At 30.6% G+C, this 24,952-nt stretch overlaps 5 protein-coding genes across 9 annotated transcripts; 3 read left to right on the forward strand and 2 right to left on the reverse strand.

Moving 5' to 3' along the window:
• Positions 1 to 970: 970 nt before the first annotated feature.
• On the reverse strand, positions 971 to 6,928 carry LOC107168583 (protein VAC14 homolog). The gene is made up of 14 exons (XM_089220652.1): positions 6,215 to 6,928; positions 5,998 to 6,148; positions 5,704 to 5,934; positions 5,387 to 5,607; positions 5,105 to 5,225; positions 4,906 to 5,032; positions 4,129 to 4,235; positions 3,940 to 4,065; positions 3,635 to 3,858; positions 3,114 to 3,288; positions 2,715 to 2,833; positions 2,497 to 2,576; positions 1,659 to 1,809; positions 971 to 1,539 (listed from the first exon to the last, which is right to left on the reverse strand). The coding sequence occupies exons 1-14, from the start codon at positions 6,316 to 6,318 to the stop codon at positions 1,380 to 1,382; spliced, it is 2,097 nt and encodes a 698-aa protein (XP_089076778.1). The 5' UTR covers positions 6,319 to 6,928; the 3' UTR covers positions 971 to 1,379.
• Positions 6,929 to 9,528: 2,600 nt separating this feature from the next.
• Positions 9,529 to 13,044, reverse strand: LOC107168584 (uncharacterized). Its single transcript, XM_015518046.2, has 6 exons — positions 12,572 to 13,044; positions 10,510 to 10,613; positions 10,111 to 10,261; positions 9,980 to 10,015; positions 9,849 to 9,902; positions 9,529 to 9,690 (listed from the first exon to the last, which is right to left on the reverse strand). Exons 1-6 carry the CDS (start codon positions 12,851 to 12,853, stop codon positions 9,529 to 9,531), a joined length of 789 nt encoding a protein of 262 aa, XP_015373532.2. The 5' UTR covers positions 12,854 to 13,044.
• Positions 13,045 to 13,787: 743 nt separating this feature from the next.
• On the forward strand, positions 13,788 to 23,977 carry LOC107168586 (uncharacterized). 5 transcript variants are annotated; one of them, XM_089220662.1, is made up of 6 exons: positions 13,860 to 13,999; positions 21,559 to 21,669; positions 21,734 to 22,092; positions 22,963 to 23,157; positions 23,247 to 23,381; positions 23,452 to 23,977. In XM_089220662.1, the coding sequence occupies exons 2-6, from the start codon at positions 21,600 to 21,602 to the stop codon at positions 23,668 to 23,670; spliced, it is 978 nt and encodes a 325-aa protein (XP_089076788.1). In that variant the 5' UTR covers positions 13,860 to 13,999; positions 21,559 to 21,599; the 3' UTR covers positions 23,671 to 23,977. The 5 variants fall into 5 exon arrangements, with proteins under 5 accessions (XP_089076784.1, XP_089076788.1, XP_015373536.1 ...); XM_089220658.1 differs by lacking the exon at positions 21,559 to 21,669 and having other exon boundaries at positions 13,788 to 13,999; XM_015518050.2 differs by lacking the exons at positions 13,860 to 13,999; positions 21,559 to 21,669 and adding an exon at positions 20,448 to 21,365.
• Sec15 (exocyst complex component Sec15) lies at positions 13,858 to 17,513 on the forward strand. The gene is made up of 2 exons (XM_015518048.2): positions 13,858 to 13,999; positions 14,391 to 17,513. Exon 2 carries the CDS (start codon positions 14,408 to 14,410, stop codon positions 16,697 to 16,699), a length of 2,292 nt encoding a protein of 763 aa, XP_015373534.2. The 5' UTR covers positions 13,858 to 13,999; positions 14,391 to 14,407; the 3' UTR covers positions 16,700 to 17,513.
• Cog4 (conserved oligomeric Golgi complex subunit 4) lies at positions 13,861 to 19,809 on the forward strand. The gene is made up of 2 exons (XM_015518049.2): positions 13,861 to 13,999; positions 17,515 to 19,809. Exon 2 carries the CDS (start codon positions 17,518 to 17,520, stop codon positions 19,693 to 19,695), a length of 2,178 nt encoding a protein of 725 aa, XP_015373535.2. The 5' UTR covers positions 13,861 to 13,999; positions 17,515 to 17,517; the 3' UTR covers positions 19,696 to 19,809.
• Positions 23,978 to 24,952: the final 975 nt, after the last annotated feature.

Raw genomic sequence — 24,952 nt, forward strand, 5'->3', positions numbered from 1 at the left:
GTGTTATTCGCACGTCATTAACGCATGATGAATATACCTATAAATTGAACGCATATTTTTTGATGGACACGTGGTTTAGTACGATAACGACAAAATAAATTACTTCATCATTCCACTCGGTTCGGTGAATATGCGATTAACGCGCGATGTTGGCATATTTCGAATTACATTAAATGACAATATTGCAACCACAATAATTATGGCATACATTCAAATGGGAGTGTCACCGAGCCAAGGCCCCAGGTCGTGGCTGCAGACCCGTATCTAGTCCTCCCGTTGCGTTTCTACATTATTTTTCACCATCGAAACGTTTTAATGTTTGTTTGTAGAGACGATGGGTGCAACGTACCTAAATCAAATACATAAAAGTATAAAATTAAGGCATACAAAATGTGTATAAATGTTAACAATGAAGTTATGGTACTATTGGTAGGCATATACAAATTTTTACTTTCAAACCACTTGCAATAGGTAACAATGCCCCTAAAAAATATCCACCAGCGCTATCTCCCTTTCATATCCTTCTAAAAGCAGACATGATTATTATAATTAATAAATTATGCAAAGCGTAACGAATTGCCAACACTTGATGTCTGCGTCTACTGTATATGCAGTACTTTTGTTTATTAATAACATTATTGTATTTTAAATCTTGAATGGACGGCGCTTTGTGTAGGCAATATAGCTACACCGTTATGTTGAAATGTCTTAGATGATTATAAATTATTATCATGGGTGTCACACCCAACATTACCCATGCCAAAGGTTTGTATTTTTCATAAAAAAAAACTGTAAAAAGGTATTTTTTCCGATGATTTTTAAAACTGTTTAGATTTTTTAATTTTTAATTCCCAAAATATCATTAGATAAACTTTCTCTTAGTAGAAAATATGCTGAAATAGAAAATCAAAGAATTTGTACTGCCCTGAAAGGTGAAGTCAAACTGATAAAAACACACACATCGATCTCAGAATTTAAAATGTTAAAAAGTATAATTTATTTATATTTAATTTCACAAATATATTTTAATACAATAATAAATTAATAACATACAAATACACACCAGTATAAATAATGAATTTATGGTAAAATAGATAAATCATATTTTGTAGATACGAAAATAATATAATGCGTACTTGTATGAAATTTTATATTAAATTAAAAACCCAGTTTTAAATTAATAATATTTTGTTATTTTAAAACAAATAACAAATATAAGATAACAATAATATTGACATACTATTCCATAAAATTTTAATCACAAATAATAGATAAAATACTTATAAAAGATGTTGATCTTTGTTTAAAAGGTAATAATGGCGAAATTATTAATAATATATTATGTAATAAATTGAAAGATAATAATATAATAATAACTATCATACATCAATTTTGGCAATAGCTTTATCAACCTGCTGAATGGAATTTGTATTTATTCGATAATTCCTATGTTTTTCTTGTAGTGCTGTAAAATGACTTAACATAGTAATTGTGTCAAACATTCCTTTGAAATCTTTTTTAACAGTTTCACTGGCTGGCCTATAATAATAAAAAGAGAATATACAATTAGTCAAACTGAAGACAATTTCTTATAGGTTCAATAATAATTTTAAATAATTATACAATTCTATAAAATGTTATAAATATGCAGTACACACATTTCAGATCCAATAATTGAATGAGGAACACATTTCAACCTATGTCGCAGTAAATGAAAAGCATCTGATTGAGGCATTATCATCAGAAGTCCATAAAGCGCTTTAATTAAATATTGATTTACTGGTTCTTCCAAGAGCTCCATTCTCAAGTCTAAAAATATTAACATGCAATATTAATATTGATAAATCATTTTCATTACATTGGGTGTCCCACGAGGATTTACCCGTTGGGATATCTCTCAAAATTCTAGTTTTGAATAAGACTCTCAGGGATAAGAACTACAATTATTATTTTATATTTTAATGTTTTGGTACAAAATTTAAAAATAAATTGACTATAGCTATTTGGTAGTTTATTTTTCTGAAAATATTGATGTTTCAAAATTTTATTTTCATTAATTTTCTAATTTTAATTTTTTTTTAGGTCCGAGAAAAATTTCCAATCATTTAACCTCCGTAATGTTATCAAACATGTGAGGCGCCTCGCTGCATGCATTCTCATACAACCAGCCAAACACGTACAGTTTGACTAGATATAATCATATTTTATTTCTTCAAAACTAGAAAAAAATTAAAATTCAGAAAATTAATGAAAATAAAATTTTGAAATACCAATATTTTCAGAAAAATAAAATGGCTACAGTCAATTTTTTTGGAAATAATTAAATAAAAAAATGTATTTTTTACTTTTCTACCAAAACATTAAAATACATTTTAAAATGAAATAATCATAGTTTTTATCCCTGTGAGTCTCATTACAAAACCAGAATCTCCATTATTTCATGAGATACCACAATGGGTAAATCCTTGGGGGACACCCTGTATAATAAAAACATACATATAAATATTGGTGATTCCAATAGTTGAATTAGTTTGTCTACTTCAATAAGCAAGTCAATAGTAACATCCATGGATGCGCTGAAATAATAATGGCTGAGGAAAATTTTTGAACTTAATGAGATTATTAAAATTTATAATACAATGATAATATTGGACATTGTGTGAAATTTTCAAAATATAATTAATGTACAGTTGAGTATTACTAAAAAAGGATACAATGTCTGTAATAGCTTGCAAACAAGAAAATAATTTTGAGTAAGTAAACACAGTGCTACTGCAGCCACTGGATTATGACACCAGGTTCGAAATAAACACAAAAACATTTCACGGTTTTCCTGAAAAAAAAAAGAATTATCACAATTGTTGAATTTATATTAAGTGTTATGTATAATTCAATAGCCATACATTACAAAATACAGAAGACTTTTAAAATTTACAATAATTGAAGCAACAATAGAATATTATGTACATTAATTCAATGTTATTTTTAAAGAAATACTTGGAACATAATTTACAAAACTTAAACCGTGCCATTGATTGTTGACAATTATTGTAATTTATGCCAAGTACTATAATACTATAAGGTTTAACTTATACATTAACATTATTAGTTACCTGTTTTTCAACATCTCTCAACTGCGTTCGTAGATTGTAAAGTTCAGGAGATGTCAACAATATTGTATTTAATGTTCCTATCATCACAGACGCAAATTTCATATTTGTCTCCTCTAACAGGAATGTAGATAATGCTCGGTAAATATCATTTGAATTTAATAAACCACATATTTGTCTAGATAAAAAAATATAAATTCAGGATTGCTTACTAAAATATTAAACAATGCATAAAACTATAAAATATTAAACACTAGTTTTTATGACCAATATTTTTACTTTGTCTTTATAGCTATGGCATATACATGGGTTATTGCACACAGGCCTATATTATTAGGTATTAACAAAATAAAATGGCAACATAAGTATACAACCCTTGGCTTAAATATAGGCAGTCTTCTTACACTGTCGTTTTAATTTCTTATGTGATAAAATTATATAGTTGTATTACTATTGCAATAACCTAGTGTACTAATATTTAAGCCATCTTTATAAGTATTGAATATCATATTATGAACACAAACCTTATAATAAATTGTCCACGGTCTTTTAATAATGTTCGATCACAGCTGAATTGTTTCAGTAAATTCAAAATAAAGTGGTCAAAATACTGTTTATTGTTTGTTTGAGCTGCTGATGGAGAAATTATTTTTGCAATAACTTTTAAATCATTTTGCACAACTTCTTCATTAGGATACGATAATGTTGTTAACAATAAAGGAAATATTAATTCCATATACATAATCATCTGTTTGAAGAAATAAATCAGGGCATAACAAAATTATGTACTAGATTAGTTTATTTATAACTTAGAAGCTTACCTACTTACTCTATTCGGTAAATGAATAAACAAATGGTAAATCCATTTTAATACTGTAATTTTAGTTTCAATTGTAGATCCACCCAATTCTTTAAGAAGCACAGTAATAACTGATGCAAGGTCTAGATTTTTCCCCTAAATTTTAATTGCTGGTTAATATGTTTTTTTTACTGTTTTCTAAATTATACAATTAATTACTTCGTCTTTTTCTATGACATCAGTATTTTCATGTTGTATGGTGTCTTCTACGCCATTAATTAACTCCATTAATGTTGAATTGACTAATTTAGCTGTTTGTTTAGTACCTATATTAAAAAACACAAATTTAGGAATTAATTTTTATATAAGTTAATAACCAATAGTAAATTAAAAATTTGAAATATCATTGAAGATGTTAAACCCACACTGAATTCTTTATCTTACAAAAGTTTGACATAACAAATTCTATGTTGAGAGTGATTCATTTAACTTAATTATTTTTTTATTTTTTTTTATTTTTAAATATTAGAATGAATGGTCAAATAATCAAATTTAAGATAAGGCCACACCCCAATGTGTTAATTCTATCTTACAAATGTACAACATAGTAAAAACTGCTTTACGTGGGACAACAAATTTACTCCCTTTGTGTATTTATAGTAAAATTACCAAAATTCCACAAGACATAGGGAAGAACTTTATCAGTGCTACTGGGTATTTATTATTTTTATGACACAAATACAATTAAAGTTATCAGTTTGATAACATGAGATTTTTCATTTAATTATTTTATGTAGTACGTTTGCAAGACGGAGAAAACACATACAGGTATGGCATTTTCTTAAAGATAAAAATATTATTTAGAGCCCCGCTAACCTAAGCTCTCTTTTAAATACCTAAAACTATTCACAAATTTTTAGTCAAAATCGACAAAATCTTTAATTTTAATTTTTTGATTTAATAATATGGTAATTACTGATAAGTAACAATATTTACGTATTTGAGATTCGATATCTTGATTCGAATTTGATGCCATTGAAGCTTTTAAAATATTAGATGCAAATGGTAAAATGTTTGAACCATACATCTCGATAAATTCTTTTATCCAAGACATTGCTGTATACTAAAAAAAGGAACAACTTATATTAATTTTATTATACTAAAAAATAATTGAGAAAATTATGATTTTATTTACTTGAACAAATTCATCAGTGGAGTATGAATAAATAACAACAGTATTTATCATATCTGTATAGTTAACTTTTTCAGGACTATGACGTAAGTCATCTAGAAATTTTTTCAACACAGCATCGCACCTGTATTAATTATTTTTATTTTATTTGAGTATATGAAATGAAAAGTTTTACATAATGACTATCATTAGCATGTAAAAATCATGTATCAACTTTTATAAAATTAAAACTTAATACACTATAATAGATAAGATTTAATAATAAATAAACATAATTTTCCTTACATTTTTTTAATTTCAAATGTAGGATCAGACAACATTTTAAACAATCCATCCAAAATTTCAGGTAAATATATCACTAAATCAATTGAGGGGACATCATCTAAAACAGTAATCCATGAAATTATGAATTGCTTAGCAAAAGTATTTTCTGTGTATATGCGCTCTCGAAGCAATGGTATAAAGCCAACAAGATCAAAAATGTTTGAATTATCCGTAACAATATCCTTTAAAAATAATAAAAAATATAATATTGGAAATTATAAATGTATAGCATTTTCAATTGTATAATAAATTAATATGTATTATATAAATATGCATACCTTCATTAAACGATCTAAAAGCTCAGAAGCATTTTTAACATTTTGATCAGGATCAGTGGCCAGTTTACTTAATGATTTAAAAATGTCAGGAAAATGTTTCAAAACAGCACTGCGAGCCACTTTAGAAACATTATATAGTGATTCACTGGCATAGTATCGAACTTTCAAATCAGCGTCATTCAAATTTACCAATATTGGTATGATCAAATCATCAATATAGTTTACAGAATCCTAAGAATTAAATAATTGAAAAAACTATTAAATTGAACATATGATGAAAAAAACTATGTATACTTTTCCCAGTCCAACAGTCATAGCAGCAAGTCCTATGAGTCCTCCTTTTTTAGTATTAGCATTTTTCGACATTGAAAAATCTTGTCCCAACACTTTTAACAACCGTCTTATTTGCATAGAATTGTTGACGGCTGCAAATTCTTTAACCATCCTAAGCCGATAAAATAATTTAATAAGAAAATTAAATAATTTTCAAAAATATCTGTCAAACAATTACTTCTCAATTTCCAGCGCTGCTGCTTTTCTTTTATCATACATTTTATCGTTCAATGCCCGAACACACGCAGCGCTGAGAGGTGCATAATCACGGTCCATGCTCATAATTAAAATCTATTAATCCAATGTATAAATAGAATTTCACTTTAAACAGAAATTAAAGTTGAAGGATAATTGTTAATATTTTTAATTAAATTAAATCTGTCTAGAGATTAAAGAACATTTTAAAAGTAACCAATTTTTAACTTAACTTATATTTGTATAGTAATAATTTAAGTAAATAAGTGATTTATGTAAATGGCATAACATGTACGTGTAAATAAAATCAAAAACAATTCCAATATAATTAATTCATAATTGTATTATATAATTATATTTTGAAAATTATTAAAATTAAGTTAAAAATAATAAAAATTAAAAACAATGTACTTCATTATTGTAATTATTGTAGTAAGATAACTTAGATAACATATAAATTAAAATTATTAAAAATAAATTGATAAGAATTATCAGTATAGACAAAACATTCAAAAACGATGGCACCACTATCTATTTTCTATGGACACCACGTCCTGCACGTCGAGCACGAACTATGATTGATAGAACAACTGACAAAATGACAACTGAATAAACTGAAAGAAGAATAGAACGGAATTCTGTTGGTCGGAAACAGGGTGAGGTATCGACACGACGACATTCTGTCACAGATTAAGTAAAACTTTACTTTCTTAATCTGTGATTCTGTGTTGTCAGTTTGTCTCAGACTTCCTTATATCTGCACTAGAGCCATCTAACGGTGTAAGTTATTTTCTAAAAAAAAATTATAATTCCGGTTATACTAATAATATTATTAATTAATAAAAACAATTAGGTATAACTATTATAAATTATCTTATTACACTATTATTGAGCTCAAAATTATCATCGGATTTTCCCTAAACTTCATTTTAATAATACTTTTATGAGTAATTTGTGATTATATTGAGTTGATTCCAACGACCAGTCGAAGTCGACTGTAATACCTACCTACTAACTACCTACTTATTATGACTGTTATAAGGAACCTTATTTTAAATGTTAAATCCTTTCACCTTTGGCTGTAAAAATTTAAAATTTAATAAAATTTAATTACGCAATTATTTGCATTTTTTTTTTTTTATGTGATTTCGAAGAATGTAGTCAAAATTAAAACTTAAAATGTTATTAAATCTGTGGATTTATTATATTAATGTAAAAATATAATATCTCTCGTCAATGGTAATATGACCAATCGATGCGAAGAACTAGGACGGTATATAGACGTTCTTAAAATTTCAAGAACCAAATAATTGAACTCAAACAAAAAAATGTTCGGTTCCGTTTGGTTTAATTTTTTAAAAATCACAATATTTTCAGTTCAGAGCTGTAGCCCTGTAGCCTTTCCACGCTGTTGGTGGTAGTTAAGTTTGTTTTCATACACTTTCAGGCAAAGGCGTGCGCAGGGAGGCGAATATGCAGGATATGCAGCTATATATTATCCTAAAGTTCTTTGAGGGGCGAAAATCGACTCTGGAAAATTGAAACATTCAGTTATCAGTTATCAACTACCAAGTATTTGCGAAATACACACTTTTTGTAGTTTGTCATGGTATTTGTTATAAATTGTTTTCAATTAAACAGTATAGATATTTCAATATTTATGTATTTGTGTATACATAAATATTATCAGAATTTTACAATCTAAAAATAACACTCCGGGCGCACCATTGTCAGTCTATCTGCATAGTGCATACCCTGAAAAAGAGGCCTGCGCACACCTGTCACCTATGACCTATGCTCTCGAGAACTTATAAATATACACTACTTTTAGACGTAAAATAAATACTCGTATTTATTGTCACGAACAAGAGAGAGGGTAGTTAATTGTCCGTCTGGTGATTTAGATTCATGTTTTATTTCTAATCACGAACTGCATAAAATACGTGAGCCATATTATTTTTTCATATTTTCTAATTTTTCAGAGAATAAAGGTGACTATTATCCGATTTTTTAGAAGATATTAGCATCATATTTTAGGTGTTTTAAGAGAATATAAACCGTACTTTACGCACGACCGCTCTTTGAATCACTTCTTCACTCTACATTCACCATGAAATTCAACAATTATTATTATTTTTTATTGATATTATACGACACATTCGCAAAACCAAACGCTACCCTCAACCACTATATTTCTTAAATATTAAGTCCGAATTTATATTTTCTCTAAATCTCTAAATGTTTTCTAAAAAACCATAAAAGGAAAAATACTATTTTATACAAGATTTTAATACTAATACTTAGACATAGTTTTAGGGCATACATTTTGGGGGGAGGGGGATTTAAGATCGCAATATTAATAGGTGATTACGATTACCTGAATAAAAAACAACGAATTTCTCAATCACTATATTTATGGCCTAAAGCCCTTAAAGGCAAATGTAATGGTAAACACTACTACAGTAAAATTATACGTAATCGTACAAAGTATCATTTAATTCCCTGATTTATCTGTGTTTATCTATTAACTACATAAAATATAATATAATATGATTATGTGTATTTACAATCACCATTTTATTTTAAATAATTGTTTGATATTGTATTTAAAATTTTAAAATCACAATTCACAGTAAGTACCTATATTCAACGATATCATCCCGTATAGGTCTATTACGTACCTATACTCTTCTTCTCCTTGTATCTTGAAGATAATTAGTAATATACCACTGCAGTAAGTAAGAGCCACGGTTATATACAAGTGGCATATTTATGTATGGTCCATAGGGTCTGGACTAACCCAACCGCACAACTGAATTTTTGATTGTATTATAGTATTATACTATTATTGTATAAACGAAGGTATAATGGACTACCAAATACCAATGATGTCCATTTATCGGGATAAATTGTCGCGTATTAAGTCCTAAAAGACTTGATTTTGTAATGTTCTTTTATATTAGGATCAAAAATAAATAATTACTAATATAAAAATTGTATTTTTTTTTTTAATGCATTGTAAATTTGTAAAAAACTGAATTTCTTTTTCAGTAGGAAGTATAGAGAGTGGGAAACCCAACTTAATTGTATTTTGAAATTAGCTAGACATCCTATACGAAATCAATTAAATCAATGCTTAATATGTGTAGTACTGTATAGTATAGTGTAGTGCAATATAAATTATAATAATATGTAGGTATACATTTTAATTTATATATTCTATATATTCTATATATTCTATATTTTTCTATATATTTTGTATCGAGCAAAATTGCGTTCAGATTTCACACAAAGGATCTATTGTTTATTCATATATTTATTACAAGTGTTTGAATAACCCGGTAATGGTATTTGTAGTATTTTTTCCAATTTACTGACAATCAAATTGTCGTTTTGAATTGGTTTCAGGTCATTTTGTACTTTTTCCAACTCTTTGAACAAACAATTGAACCGTTGGTCCTGAATATAATGTAAAAAAGTAATATAAAATGTAAATATGTAATACACTATTACGAGCATATTATTATAAGTTTGATACTCAAACTCGAGTCTTGATAACAATATAATACATTATAATAAACAATATTTTCTATTCATAAATTTGAATAAACATTTACCAAGTCATTTTTGCCAGGAAACTCAACCTTCCCATTCTTTACAGCATATGGCCACTATTCATACAAAAACATAAAAATTTGTAATTAGTTTTATATTTCAGGATAGGTTAGGTCAGGTTAGATTAACTTACAGTAATATATTCTTCCAATAATAATTTTTTTCGAATCTGCAATAGATAGGTATTTATATAAGTCAATTGTGTGAGATAATAAAATATGATACAATTAAATGTACAAATTCGTATTTTAAGTAAAAACATACAGCTTTTTTAAGTTCAGATTGTAGTTGACAATTAATTTTCATCATGCATTCTAATCGTTTTCTATAAATCTCTATTTGTTGTTTTATGTTTTCAATTTCATTTTTTTTTATTTTCTCTGAGATAGTTTCTGTATTACACGAATTGTCAGTACTAAAAATTATGGTTAGGATAATGATCTATTATACTAACTTATAATACATATTATATATAAATAATAACTAAATACAACAAAATTCAATTAGTTTGAAAATAATAATTTAGGTATTCTATGGTACATTCACTATAGATAAAAAAACCATAATGAAAAATATTTTAAATAATTATATTCACAAATATAACTAAAATTTAACTACGATGTGTTCTATTGATTAATATTTTATTTTTATTTTTATACATACAGAAAACAGTGAGAATATTTAGTTTTCATACTGCAGCTGCAACATTTGTTGTTTCCATCGAAAAATCCGTCGGCAGAGCAATAGCACATCAGTGACTTGCACGCCTAAGTACAGTAAAGCAGTATGTACAGGTATATATACGTCTTAAACTATACATTTATTGTTATTCGCAACGCATTACGAATTTAAGATTATAATATTATATTCTATATAGCTGTAGCGATATATCGTCGTATTGTGTATATAAAATATACATTGTATTATATCTATATAATCTATATATACAGGGTGTGACAGTCAGTGGCGTGCGCAGGGGGGGATGATGGGGGATATATATCCCCGCATGGCGAATGGGTTTTTTTTTAGTCTTCAAATATGACTGAATTTTGGATCTCTAAATTTTTTTTTTTTGTATAATAATAAAGATAACAGAAAATAGTACATTTTTATTTATGATACCCCCCCCCCCCCATACCAAATTCCTGGGCACGCCACTGGTAACAGTACTATTTGACAAATATACTATATAGTAATATTTGTAACCGTAATTTGTTAAATAGTTACACCTTATATATAGGAACATCATATATATATAGTAGGTATATACAATAAAGTGTCTGTGTATTTTTGGTCGAGCAGGATCTAAAAACTACTTTCTTTACCTAGTAACTGAAATCGTTATATTAATCTAAGACACTTATGCACGTAAAATATAAACAGCCGTTCAGATTTCGGCTTTATAAAGTCATACCTACATTAATTTGGATAATTATTGTTAAAATTTGAGGCCCACAACATATTTCATAGTTACATTACATACTTTAAATCTAATAAAACTTGTTTTTAGTGTTGTGATGTCCTGTTATAACTTAAAGTATTAACATTTTCGGCTTCATTTTAAAAATGTAATAATAATGTGAGCAATTAATTTATAATATTTTTTAATTATTAATTTATTATTACATAATAAACAAACAACAAATATTGTAAGTTACTACAATTTATAGAAGCTGTAGTCAGGCTGATAGTGGATTATTTATTATGTACTAACCATTATATTAGCAATATATAGCGAAGATTAGTCATTTTTCAAAGTACTTACATATTTTGTAAAAAAATCTTTACAGGACACACCCCATATCACACATATAATATAATATGTGTATCTGTAATATCTAAGTGTATGATGGTTTAACAGCTGCGCATTGCGGAAAAAACAATTTCTATCGTGCGCAGTATCTCAGGGCCAGATATTCGCGTCTTATAGGCATATAAATACATGCAAAGTGATTTTAAAACTAATAAAGTTCGAATACTTTTAAACACTTTTTATCTGATCTAATTAGTTCTGTGGCAATACCAATTTTTTTTTCAAATAAGACAATTTTATATCTGAAAATTGTTAAGCAGATTATATTTTGAAAACTTTAGTCTTAAATTTAATACATCTAAACCGAAATTTAAATGAATGCGTTAATTTATTAGGTGATGAGAACAGCCCACTTGCTATAGGATTGGAATTTTAGACTTGGAAGGTATTGCTATCGGGGTTATGATTATTTGAGCATTATGGTACTTAATTAACATTGACCAAATGAATCTAACATTTTAAAATTCATAAAAATTGTCTGCGTATAATTAATAATATAAACTAAATATTACCTATATCTATTTTATTGTAGATATTTTAGGTTTGCTTAAAATAATATTAAAGAATACTATCCTGAGTAGATAATATAATATACAGTTCGCAATAATTCAGAAATTACTCGTTCGAATTTAGATACATATTAACAATATTAACATACAAAAAGTATTTATTACTTTCATGTTTAGAACATTTTTACTGAATGACAAAATAGGGGTGAGCAATGAATATGATTTGGCGAGTCACTCGTTATGCACTGTATAGGGGTGCGCACGAGGGCGTTGCATCACAACGTTTTGCATCGTACGGATGCTAAATCATACGGTTTTTGCAGGGGAAAATGATTTATGCAACTATTCGTATTAATAACACAATATTAATTAGATTTTAGATATAAATATAAATGTTTTATACGAATGAGTCACGGTTGGTAGTCATATGCAGGTGACCGGTATTGTCGTCATCATGGTTGCACGCTGAATCAAAATATTCAATCCTAGACGATTCTCTCCCGATGATGGTGCACTGCGGACGTCCATCATCACAATAGGTTTTTGTATTTTGCGTCATTGGCGCCGTCGTTTGTGATAATGCATCTTTCCAATTATTGTTGAACGACGCTTCCAATCGTTCCAGTATGAGCGTGGACATTAAATCCTTCCATTTAACACCGTCTTGAGCGCCGTTCGACCACATGTCTTCGTTTTGGTTTTTCTGCGTAAGAGTAAAAACTAAAAATTTATATATGCATAATATACAAGTCGTATATTAGGAATATCTGGCAATTTCATATATTTAAAGAAACATATTTTGAATAGGTCAGATGTTATAGTGTTTAATTCTGTCATTCCGACACTGTGTAATACCGTAACTGTATACGTCATGCAAATAATATATCACTTCTAAAATAGGTATATTTATATTATATCATAATTCTTCGACAACCTACATAATGATAATGAATATGATGATTAGAATAGTTAATAGTTAGCTGCTATATAGTTGCTAGTTGCAAGCTGAAATGGATAATGATAATAAACCTAATTTAATAATAATTAACGTCGATAAGACGAATAGGAATAATTGTTCACAAAACGCTCCCATCCCCCGGTTATAATAGTATAGATTTCAAAAGGACCTTACTGGATTTTCATCGGCCATAATACAATACGTTATTTCGTCTTTAGTTAGATATTTGTTATAATTTTGATATTTATTTCGTCGCGTATAATTATTATTTTTATGGTGTACGTATATAATTGTATTCAAAAGTCTAAGATAAAAGAAAAATTCAAAAATGTTATTTAATAGTTGCAAAGCAACATAATAGTTGTTGTGTTTATTCTATTAAAAATAAAATATGTGATTTTGTTGTCACACTAATAATATAATTTAATGTTTATTATATAATATTCTCGTTCGAATAACCCGCCACCGAAGGTTGGTCACACTGCGTAGACCACCGCAGCGTCCTCCACGGACGGCTTATTGGTGTTTACATTCGATTTTTTTTTCCATCTAGTTTTTTAATCTGCATTCTGCACCTCTGCTGCAGCAGATCGCGAGAGGCGAGACGCAAAGCTCTGAATTCTGAAAGCTCTATCCTCTGCTGTCTTTCCACTTAGATATTATTTTTATTATTTAATATTAAATTCAGGTCGTTGATTTGTACATTGTAGTCTGCCGCCGAACGTCCAAGCTTTGTCATATCATAATTTATAACAATTTTCCTGTGTCGTTCAACACTTTCTTACCAGAAATATTAATCGTACAGTTTGCTCGCCGAATCGTTCACCAGCCATTGAGATTGATGTCTCGTTCGTTCCACGTATCTTTATAAATGTAAGTAACAAAATTCAGTAATAACAATAATATAATATAAAAGTGTACCAAACGTGTAGCTTATAGGTAGTATTCGTGTTTTTTTTTATAGTTAGCAACAATTAATTTTTGGTTTGATTACTCCACCGCCTGAAGTCTATACAGTATCTTGATCTATGGTTTATTCCTATATCAGCTAGCTTTATTTATTTATTTATTTTTTTTGTAGTAGTATTGTGTTAGAGTTTAAATTTTTGGGGTACCCAATGACCAATTTAGGGTTGACTGTGTTGAGTACCGAGATTAGGTTCCTCATAACAGTTAGAGCGCATATGTCTTATTAATAATTAATAGGAATAGGGTTTTTGTAAGTTACAAAAAGAAACCAGTTATGTTTTTGTTTTTGTGCTAGCTTGTTGTGTAGAAAACATGCAGAACCAAGAGCATTTGCTACAAGAGATTGAGGGCATCGATGATTACTGGGGCCCGACTTTCCGAGCCATATACGACCAAGATGATGACAGCCGCAAATTCATTGACACTTTGGACAACCGCATCAAGCAGTATGACAAAGAAATCGAACGTATGTGCAATTTCTATTACCAAGGTTTCATAGATTCCATCAGAGAATTGCAGCAAGTAGAAAACCAAGCATCAAAATTAAAAAAACAAGTTGTTCAGCTTAATTCAAATGTACAAACCATTGTTTCTGAAGTCACCAATGCAGGTGAAGAATTGGTTAAAGCCAGACAGGTGGAGAATAATATTCAAATGGCTATTAATAGCTTGTCTTTATGTTTGCCTGCACTCTCTTCATACAGTAAATTACAAAAGCAAATGGCTGACAAACGTTATTATCCTGCACTGAAAACGTTAGAACAACTTGAACAATTGTATTTGCCTCAAGTATCTCATTATAAATTTTTTAGACAAATTATTGAAAAAATTCCTAAACTTAGAGAAAATATCAAAGAATCGTCCATGTCAGATTTAAATTGTTTTTTAGAAACTATAAGAAAATTTTCTTCTAAAGTTGGTGAAGCTGCTATGAAACATAGTGTTGAACAACAAAACTTTGATTTTGGCTTAACTAAATTAAAGAAGAAAAAAGATTCACCAGAAGATAACTCTGATGATGAAGATTCATTAAGTGCACAAGATCTTATTGATTTTTCACCTGTATACCGTTGTCTTCATATTTGTACTGTATTGTCTTCTCGAGATACTTTTGACGCTTATTATAGACAACAAAGAAGAGAACAAGCACTTTTAACTCTACACCCTCCTAACAATATGCACGAATCTATTGCAAGTTATTGTTATTATTTACAATGTATTGTAGGATTTTTTGTTGTAGAAGATCATGTATTAAACACTGGTAATGGATTATTGACAAGAGCTTATTTAGAAGACTTGTGGAAAATGGCTTCTGATAAAGTAGTAAGCATAATGAGAACAAATACCGCCTACTGTACAGATGCAAATTTACTTTTAAGAATTAAAGATTTAATTATGGTATTTTGCATAACACTAAGAAGTTACGGATATCCTGTTAAAAACTATATGGAATTGTTACACGAAATACAAGAACATTACAACGAAATACTTATGCAAAAATGGGTTCAAGTGTTTAGGGATATTTTGTATAGAGAAACTTTTTGTCATCTCGAGGTTGACAATCAAGAACAATATGATAATGTTGTGCGAACTTTTCCATATCAAGATGATCAATTAGAATCCTCAGCATTTCCTAGGAAATTTCCATTTTCTTCAATGGTTCCTAGTGTTTACGACCAAGTAAAACAGTTTATATTTGCTTGTCTAAAGTTTTCTAATGATCTAAATTTCAGTGAAGGCGAAGTAGATGAAATGGTTCAGAAATCTACCAAATTGTTACTATCTCGAACTTTTAGTGGATGTTTATCATCTGCATTTCATCAACCACGACTTGGTCTTTTACAAGTAATACAGATTATTGTTGACACAGGATATTTGGAAAAATCATCAAAATCAATTCAACAATTTGTATCGGAAGCTACTGGATCTACTGGTGGCACTGTTGGTGATGATGCAGGCATAACATTAGGTGTGGCCAGAAATGATGCTGAACATCATATGTATGACAAAATGAAATTAAAATTAAATGAATTTTTAGATTTAGAAGACTATGATTGGATGTTAGTAGAACCGACTGGTCAAGCTTCCTCATTTGTTACTGATTTAATAAACTTTCTAAGAGTTGTTTTTAATGCATTAAGAAATCTCACTGAAGAAGTGTCTGTTCATGTGTGTCAAGTAGCATTTGAACACATATCAAAATCAATATTAAATTTGTTACTTAGTGATGATATTAAACAATTATCTATGGGTGCCTTAAATCAATTGAATCTTGATGTTATACAATGCGAACTATTTGCTGCATCAGAGCCTGTTGGGAAGACAGATGAGCCAGATTTTTCACAACATTTTGCACCATTGAGACAACTTTTGGACTTACTCCTGAGCTGGGATTGGTCAACCTACTTTCATGATTATGGTCAAGAAACATCAAAATATTCTCATGTTAAACCAACTACAGCCATTATTGTTTTAGAAAAATTAAAAGAAGCTGATAAAAAAAGTGTATTTTCAGTATTAAAGAAAAGTGAAAGGGATAAAAAGAAATTATTAGAAACAGTTTTAAAACAGTTAAAGCAATTAGCAATAACTGTTCAACAATAATTATTTATATTTAATCCATGTATTTTAATACATTTTTTTATTAATTACCACTATTTAACCAAATACTTATTAAACCCACCACCTGACAAGGGTATCTATATATTATAGTAAATAAATTTTAATCTACTAAATTTATAATGTAAACCTACTTAGTTAATATTACCTAATAATTAATATGCCAATAAACATGTTATCATATATTATATTTAAGCTCTCCTTATTTATTTATTTATTTGTTTGTATATATATTTATTTAATAAGTAGGTAGATAGTTATTTTTTACTTTGTTAAACAATATTTAAAAAGTTTGTTTTTATTTAATTAGTGAAAATCTACAGCCAGTTAGTTCTTAATTAGATATTATAATATAATTTTTTTGAAGTATGTTCTCATTTTATACTGAAATTTATTGTTATTATTTTTATTAAACTTGTTGAATATTTGTAATTCTTATTCAAAATCGCGGTTTCTTTTACCATTGTATGTTCATTGAATAAGTGACTTGAAAATAATTGATTCAATACAACTAATAAATAATAATAAACCATTTTAATGTTTTATTCAAAGAGTATAGGTATACCAAAAATATGTACTAAATTTTATCATTTTCTTTAATTTGGTTATAAAATCACAGAACAAATTCTGTGATAAAATTACCTACACATAAACTCAGAATCTAAGATGATAAAAAATTAGGTTTATTATTTTGTAGTCTTAAAAAAAAACTAATTAGGTGATAAAATGGAAAGTATAATTGTATACTTAGTTAATTAGTATTATAGTTAAGTTTTTTCCACATTATAATTTTGTTAAAGGTTATGATGTCAAGTAACGAAGACTATATTACACTGGATGAAATAAACAATGCTCTGGAGTTGCTGGACAGAGATGAAATTGCGTCAAGGAAACGTCTGTCAACGTTTTCCAATCAATGGCCTACTGTTATAAAGGAAGTTGACTCTGTCACTAAAAAATTTAGTACTTTAACGTCAATTAAAGAAAACTTATCACAAATTCAAACTAGAATTCACGATTCTTCTAGACTCGCCGAAGACATATCCTCTAAAGTTCGACAATTAGACAAAATACGCGGACGTGTATCAGAATGCCAAAAACGCGTTCAAGACTTATTAGACCTGCAACTTTGTAGCGAAGGTGTTCAGATTGCAATGAAAAATGACGAATTAGAACAAGCCGCTGGACATATACATCGCTATCTGTCAATCGACCAAACAAAATTGCAACGCACTGCAGATGATATGGCTCAAGATTGTTCAATGATTACAAGTGCTCTTAAAAACTTGCAGGAAGCTTCAGAGCTCCTTCAAGACACAGTGTCTAAAAGATTTGAGCACGCGTCTTTGGTCCAAGACTCGAATTCAATAGAAAGGTATTTCAAAATATTCCCATTACTCGGAATGCACGAATTGGGTTTGGAAAAGTTTGTCGATTACTTAGGACGGTTATTAAAAGTATCGGCAGAAAAAAATTTAAAAAACGTCATAGAAATACCATTATCGAGCAATCGTGCTAGTGTAAAATTTGCTGACGGGTTGACGTTTATTTTTGAAGAAGTAGCCAAAACAATCGAGGTTCAACAGCCATTGATCGAGACCCATTACGGACCCGAGTATGTGTTGAAGTTCTTATCCCATTTGCAAAGTCACTGTGACACGTTCGGTGACATCATGCTGCGGACGTTCCTCAAGACGCGCAAGATCAAAGAACTCCTGAAGACCATGTGGGAAGAACCGGACGCAAACGGGGCGGCAAGACCCGACTCCAAGGACATAGATCTGCTGGTGGAGGAGATCGTGATGATCCTGGCGCGGTACGATCTCTACGCACAGTTTGTGTGCAAGCGGACGGTGAACGCGGACGGCGCTGAACCGAAAACGCGGACAGCAAAAATGATACTAGACAACAGCCGGTTGTGTTGTTGCATACAGGAAATGATGGGTAAATACCTGGAGCTAGAGAGGTACTACATGGAGGAGAGCATCAGGAAGGCGGTGTTGATGGACACGATCGAGGGAGACGGCGGGGACGCCGCGCTCACGTCCAGCATGGTGGATGACGTGTTTTTCATCGTGCGGAAGTGCGTAATGCGCTCGCTGCGGTCCGGCAGTCTGGACGTGCTGTGCGCGGTCATCAACAACGCAGTAAACGCTCTGGAAACGGATATGTGTGCGGTTTTTATGCAGGTTTTGAGCGCCGGTTATCCGGGGTCCGGTTACTTCAACCGGTTCACGCCGGACCTGGACAAGGTACGGCGGACGTTCCTAGCCGCACTGAACAGCACCGAGGTGGCGGTCGAGTATTCCAAGTCCCTGTCGCAAGCGTTCCGGGACGAGGTGCCGGCCAGGCTGCGTAGCTGTCACGCGGAGAAGCTCGACAGCTGCCTTCACGACTTCAGCCGGGTGAACTCCTCACTGGTTGCCGCCAACCGGTCCGGGTTTAAGCAGCTGCAGAGTTCGCTAGTCGAGCCGAAGGTTCTGGCGTGGATGGAACCGTTTTACGAACAGAATTTTACACTCGACGAACCGGAATTCACGCAGACGGTGGCCGACAACCCTTTCGTGGTGGCACTGGTACAGAACATCGACGGCACGCTAGCCGAGTTCCGCGCCCGGCTGACTCCCAACAACTATGACATGCTGGTGGTGGCCGTTTCCGCGGAGACGGCCGCGCAACTAGAACGGGCCGTGATGAAGACCGAATTCAACCGGCTGGGCGGCATGGCGCTAGACAAGGTGGTCCGGACGCTCATCAACTACTTCAGCGGGGCCAGCGCGTGGCCGGTACGCGAGAAGTTCGCCCGGCTGTTGCAGATCATCACCGTGCTCAACCTTGAACGGACGTCCGACCTCAACGAGTTCTCCAACCCGGACAGCGGCATGCGGTTCTCGTGGAAGCTGACGCCCGACTGCATACGCCAGTTACTCAGACTCCGGGTTGACTTCCGAGAAGACGACATACGCAAAGTCAAACTGTAAGACTGCCGGCGACCTACATAACTCACCAGCGATTACATCACTGCTAAACGATTTCCGGTGTAGTTTCATAATATCATCGTTTTGGCCGACTCGTGTTTTTTTTTTTTTTTTTTTTATATAAACCAGTGAGTAATTAAAACAAAAAAGTCATTTACTTACCTAAGTTATAATTATCCGACGATTCCGATCACCGAAATATTATATTCTGCCGTTATTTTTGTGTTAGTTAGGTTATTATCTATTATTATTAAAATGTCTTTTAGTCGTATAACTCTGATTGGGATTTTATTAATTTTATAGTTGGTTAATACCTAAGTAGGTAGGTATATATATAAGAAACACCGTTGTATTATTATTGTATAAAATAATAATGATTAATAACCCATGTTTATTGTATGCATAGGTCCTTATAATATTGTTATTTGATTTAAAATAAGCACTATTTATACCTACTTATTTTATGTTACGTGTATTTCAAATTTACATTGTACCTATATCTACATTATTTATTTTATTTTGTTGTTATCACATGCTTTGTTTTATTTAAATATTTAATATGCGAATTATTTTTATTGGTTTAAAAATAAAGTCAATACTTTTAATACTACACTATCGTAATTTTTTTGTCGATACAATCAATACTTTCCATTTCGTATACGTTAATAAAACAATTAACTCAATTGACAACCTATCCTCTAGGTAGGTAGTAAAAATAAATATGCTTCTAAAAAAATTATTGTGACGATTGGTATTTTCGAAACTACTAAGTAAAATATATTACCTCGACAGCTTCATATTAAATGTTGAAACATTATATTTTATGTTGACTTTAATATTAACATGGTACTTGTTAGGTAGAAGTTGACTAATCTTAAACTCGGCTATGAATTTATTATACTTTATACAAGTGACAATTAGTGCATATGTGAGGAATCAGTTTGTAGGTACAAGAAATAATACGTTCGGAATAAAAACTGTGGTTAAACAATTCAAGGTAGTGTTTTAATTTTTTAAATACAAATATTATTTTTTAAATGAAAATGTTTCAACTTTAGACTTTGATTAAAATACCGTTTGAAACAATTATTGAGTGTTGTGTAGTAGATTGAATAACTTTAATGTATATTAATAGAATTAATGCGATCAAACAGATCGGTCGAAAACAACTATACCGTTCCATTAAAAATGCTTTTGCTGCCATGGTCGTGTTTTATATATATATATAGACATCTCTCTTTGTCAGTCGCGTGTTTTTTATCTATATTCGCATTCTCCCCAGAGAAATTTATAATTCAAAAGGTTCGGTCATTGAACTAACAACCCCCTTCGTTATTACTCTACATACGAAATGCTTTTGAACGATGTACAGTTTTCCATTAGTCAGTTTATGCGTGCATCGTCATGTGCGACCCTTTCCGCGTAAATGACACAGCCGTCGCCATGCTTGTGTTCGGCTCATTTGACCGACATCGGCAAAAGGCTGTAGCCGTCACGTGTACAACTTACCTATTAAACTTCAATAAAACATATTTTAATAAAATTATGTATTACACCGCACGCTTGGTCGTCTCTGGGGACGATGTTTAAATGTATACTATCTCTGCCACGGAACAGACCATCTTTGTAATAAGACATAATATTGTACAACTTTGAGCATTCTCCATTTCGCCGTAAGCATCACACCTATTATATTGTAAAAATAATATAATATTTATGTTTTGTGAGCATGGTAGGTATACGTACACAATGTATTATAACTATATTAACAGGACGAGTGTGGTCTGGCTGTTTATCATACATGTATTTAAGATTCTTTATTTTTATTGTTACCTATTGTTATTGTTTTCGATTTTTTTTATTTAGCTTTTTTTTCCTCGCATGACCGCGTTTTCTGTGTTGGAAGAATGTTTCACTTTGATTTGTATCGTCTTGCCGAAACTTTGAAACACGAGTATATTATTATAGTAAAAAATTGTAATAATATTATTATGACGAGAATCTTATCATACTGGACGATGGGCGGTGTGATGTATAACAGGTGGTGTACCAGGTGCCTGCAGAACAGTGATGCAGCGGGGCCCAGCCCAATTGAGTTCCGTGTCAGACCTGTACGTTAGCGACGAAATATCGGTGCTGCTCGAAGAGATCCACGACTTGGAACCGAAGGGCAACATCGCTCCTATCGACGACGAACAAGAGTTTGAGATCAACGGCAGCCAGACGGGAGGCTCGTGGCTGGAAGTCACCAACAGCATGGCGGGCACACCGGGATCGTGGGATTCGCACGCCAACTACAAACACCAAGAGGCGTCTAGGGCCAGATACAACGGGGTGGTGTTGCACTACGACAAGAGGCCAATGAAGACACCGTCGGGCGTCATCCGAGTACTACTGTTGGTGAGCAATTGTTTCCTTGTACCGTCACGTGTCAGTTACACATAATCATCCGTATATGTCAAAAATTCCAGACTCGTTTTTCTTTCACTAAATTACCGAGCACATTTTTTTCAGTAAGACGAAAATTCCGATAAGTACAAATTTAATAGTTTACAAAATTAAAACGATTAAATTGTATATATTTATTATACTATAGGTACGTCATTACTATGATTCGGAAGTTATTAAAAAAGGCATAATATAAACGAATAAATTATAAAATATGCATGAAAACATGCGAATTTCACATTGTGAAATATGCAAAAAAAAAAAATTTATTTATTTACTAAAAGTTATTACTTATTTATATACACTTATATAATAAACACGAAAAAAATCTAAAAACCTATATTTAAAAAAATTATATTAAAACTAAAATATGGCGCGTAATCGGTTGGCATTTGAGTTTTTAGTGAACTGAAAAAATAGTTAAACAAATATATTTTCATTATTTTTGAAATATGAAATAAATAATTTAAAATCAATTAATTTTTTAGAAAATATAATATATGCGAAGATCAATCAAAATCGACGAATATATTAACTTAATTCACTAAAATTATAACGAAATACGCAAAATATGCATTTTTAATTTTCAATTTTCAAACTCAAAATTGTAAAGCTCGGATTTTTGGGTTGGTATGTATCTGCTATAAATTGAGAGCATACAGAATAACATGCAACTCCTTTAACTTCCGAACCCTAGTATTTGATTATTATTCCTTCCTTCAATTTACACAAATTATTATTGTTCCGTTTGAAAATAAGAGTTACGTGTTATACATATACTGAAAAGTCTAATTATTATTGTAACATATTGTCTTTTTCCAGGTCACCTGTGTCTTGTGCATGTTATGCCTGTGCTTTGCCGGCACTTCCAGGTTGGCGTTGTTCATGTTGCCAATGCTTAATCGCATACGGTTCATACTGTTTGTCACATTGTTCAATTTTCTAGTGACTGGAGCTATTCTTTTTTTGGACGTCACACACACCGTATACTTATTTCCGTTCAACTGGGGAAAATTGGTAAGCATGTTAGCTGAGTACCTACTATTACAATTTACATCACTGTGTTTATGACTTCAACTGAACGTTTGTTTAATTTACCACACTAGAATGTACTGTTCTACGTCATGATGACCATATTGTGTCTCACAAGCTCCTCGCTAGTCCTTCATCAAGTATATTCATTTCATGAGTTTTATACATGGGTACCACGTACTACACGTCATCAATTGCTCGTTGCTGCAGTAAGTATTTTCAATCAGACTATTGAAACTTTTTTAAAACCATTTTGTGTATCTTTACACCTCTAACCAGGTATTGGGTTATTTGTGCGCACTGGAAACGTTGTTGCTGGCTTTGCTGAGTCGCTGTGATGGTTTAGGCGGCCTACATTACCGCCAAGTTAAAGATGATATGACAAGTCCTCCAAATACATTGCCTCTGCGTCAAAGAATTCCACCGCCGCCCACTGTAGTATATTCACCATCACCGTCTCCTTCATTTTGCTTACGATCCATCAACCCCAAATCATAATCACTAGCATATATACCTATATGAAACAAATATTTAAACCAGAAACATACAACTATAAACTACTTTCCATAAGTCTTAATATATAATGTTTACAGTATGTATTGTAGTCTTGTGTATGGTATTGAATTACGACCAATTTATAAATTATAAGAAATTCTCCAAAAATACTTCATATATTTTTGTATTGCTGAAAATATATCTTCTATTAGGTTTTTTTTTAATATTGATGTGTTTTCTGATTTTTACCTTTTTTTAATTCACACATACTTGTTATTATTTATTAAAAATAAAATTCTTGGGATTATCATTCAGTTTATATTATTCTACCAAATCAATGATTTTTTAGAGATTTATTTAATTTTCATTAAAAGTGTGTATTTTTACTTTCTATCTATTCTCATTTTAAATATGTTTATTTATAATATTTAAGCATAAGTCGTTTTTTTATTGGCCGTCCACTTAAAATAGATAATTATGCGCTTTACACAGCTAACAAATAAAAAGCTGTGGTGCTTTTCAAAATTTAAGTTATTTCTATGCCTAAATCATTAAAACTAAAAGCTTTCAATGTAATTATGTATTATATATTCTCGAGCATAACTTTGTAAAGATGCTAGTTATGAATTCAATCAATTCAATATCTTAACTAAAAGTATAAATTATAATATTCCTTTCTTTCTTAATTATTTTAAAAAGGGCTTAAGTATGCTAATAAGCTTAATTATGAATACTCATTATCCATTTAACCATAATGATCAAACTAGTTAAATTAAAGTCACATAATAACTATGAGAAAATAAATGTAATAAAACAGAATTCAATGTACTCTAGTTACTTATTAGAAACAGAAGTTCCCGAAACTTTGTCATATCATTGTATAGCTAAAATATTATGTGGTCTGAAATATACTAGTCAAAACCAATATAGGTTTTACTGTTCATATTTTAAGTTAATTTACACGTTATAATTTTTTTTATCACTTAATTATATTACTATTAACATAGTTCAAGTTGATACTTCATTGTTTTTTAAATGTTTAATTATGTACTAATAGTGTGGTTTAATGACGTATAGGAACACATTTTAGTTGGTGCTTACAATCTTATGTATTATCAGTCACTATTGTCACTTTACACATTTGCTCAACAGTTTGTGGTAAGAGCATAGTATGTTTACTAATAATATATCCCTGTGTTACCATAATTGTTAATCTACAGTATTAGGTTGTAAAGTACAAAATTATGTTAACACATTAATTTAATCACTAATAATAATAGCCTTG

This window comes from Diuraphis noxia, unplaced genomic scaffold (assembly GCF_037042655.1).
Source record: "Diuraphis noxia isolate RWA-SAM2 unplaced genomic scaffold, SU_Dnox_SAM2 contig0002, whole genome shotgun sequence".
Classification (NCBI taxonomy): domain Eukaryota; kingdom Metazoa; phylum Arthropoda; class Insecta; order Hemiptera; family Aphididae; genus Diuraphis; species Diuraphis noxia.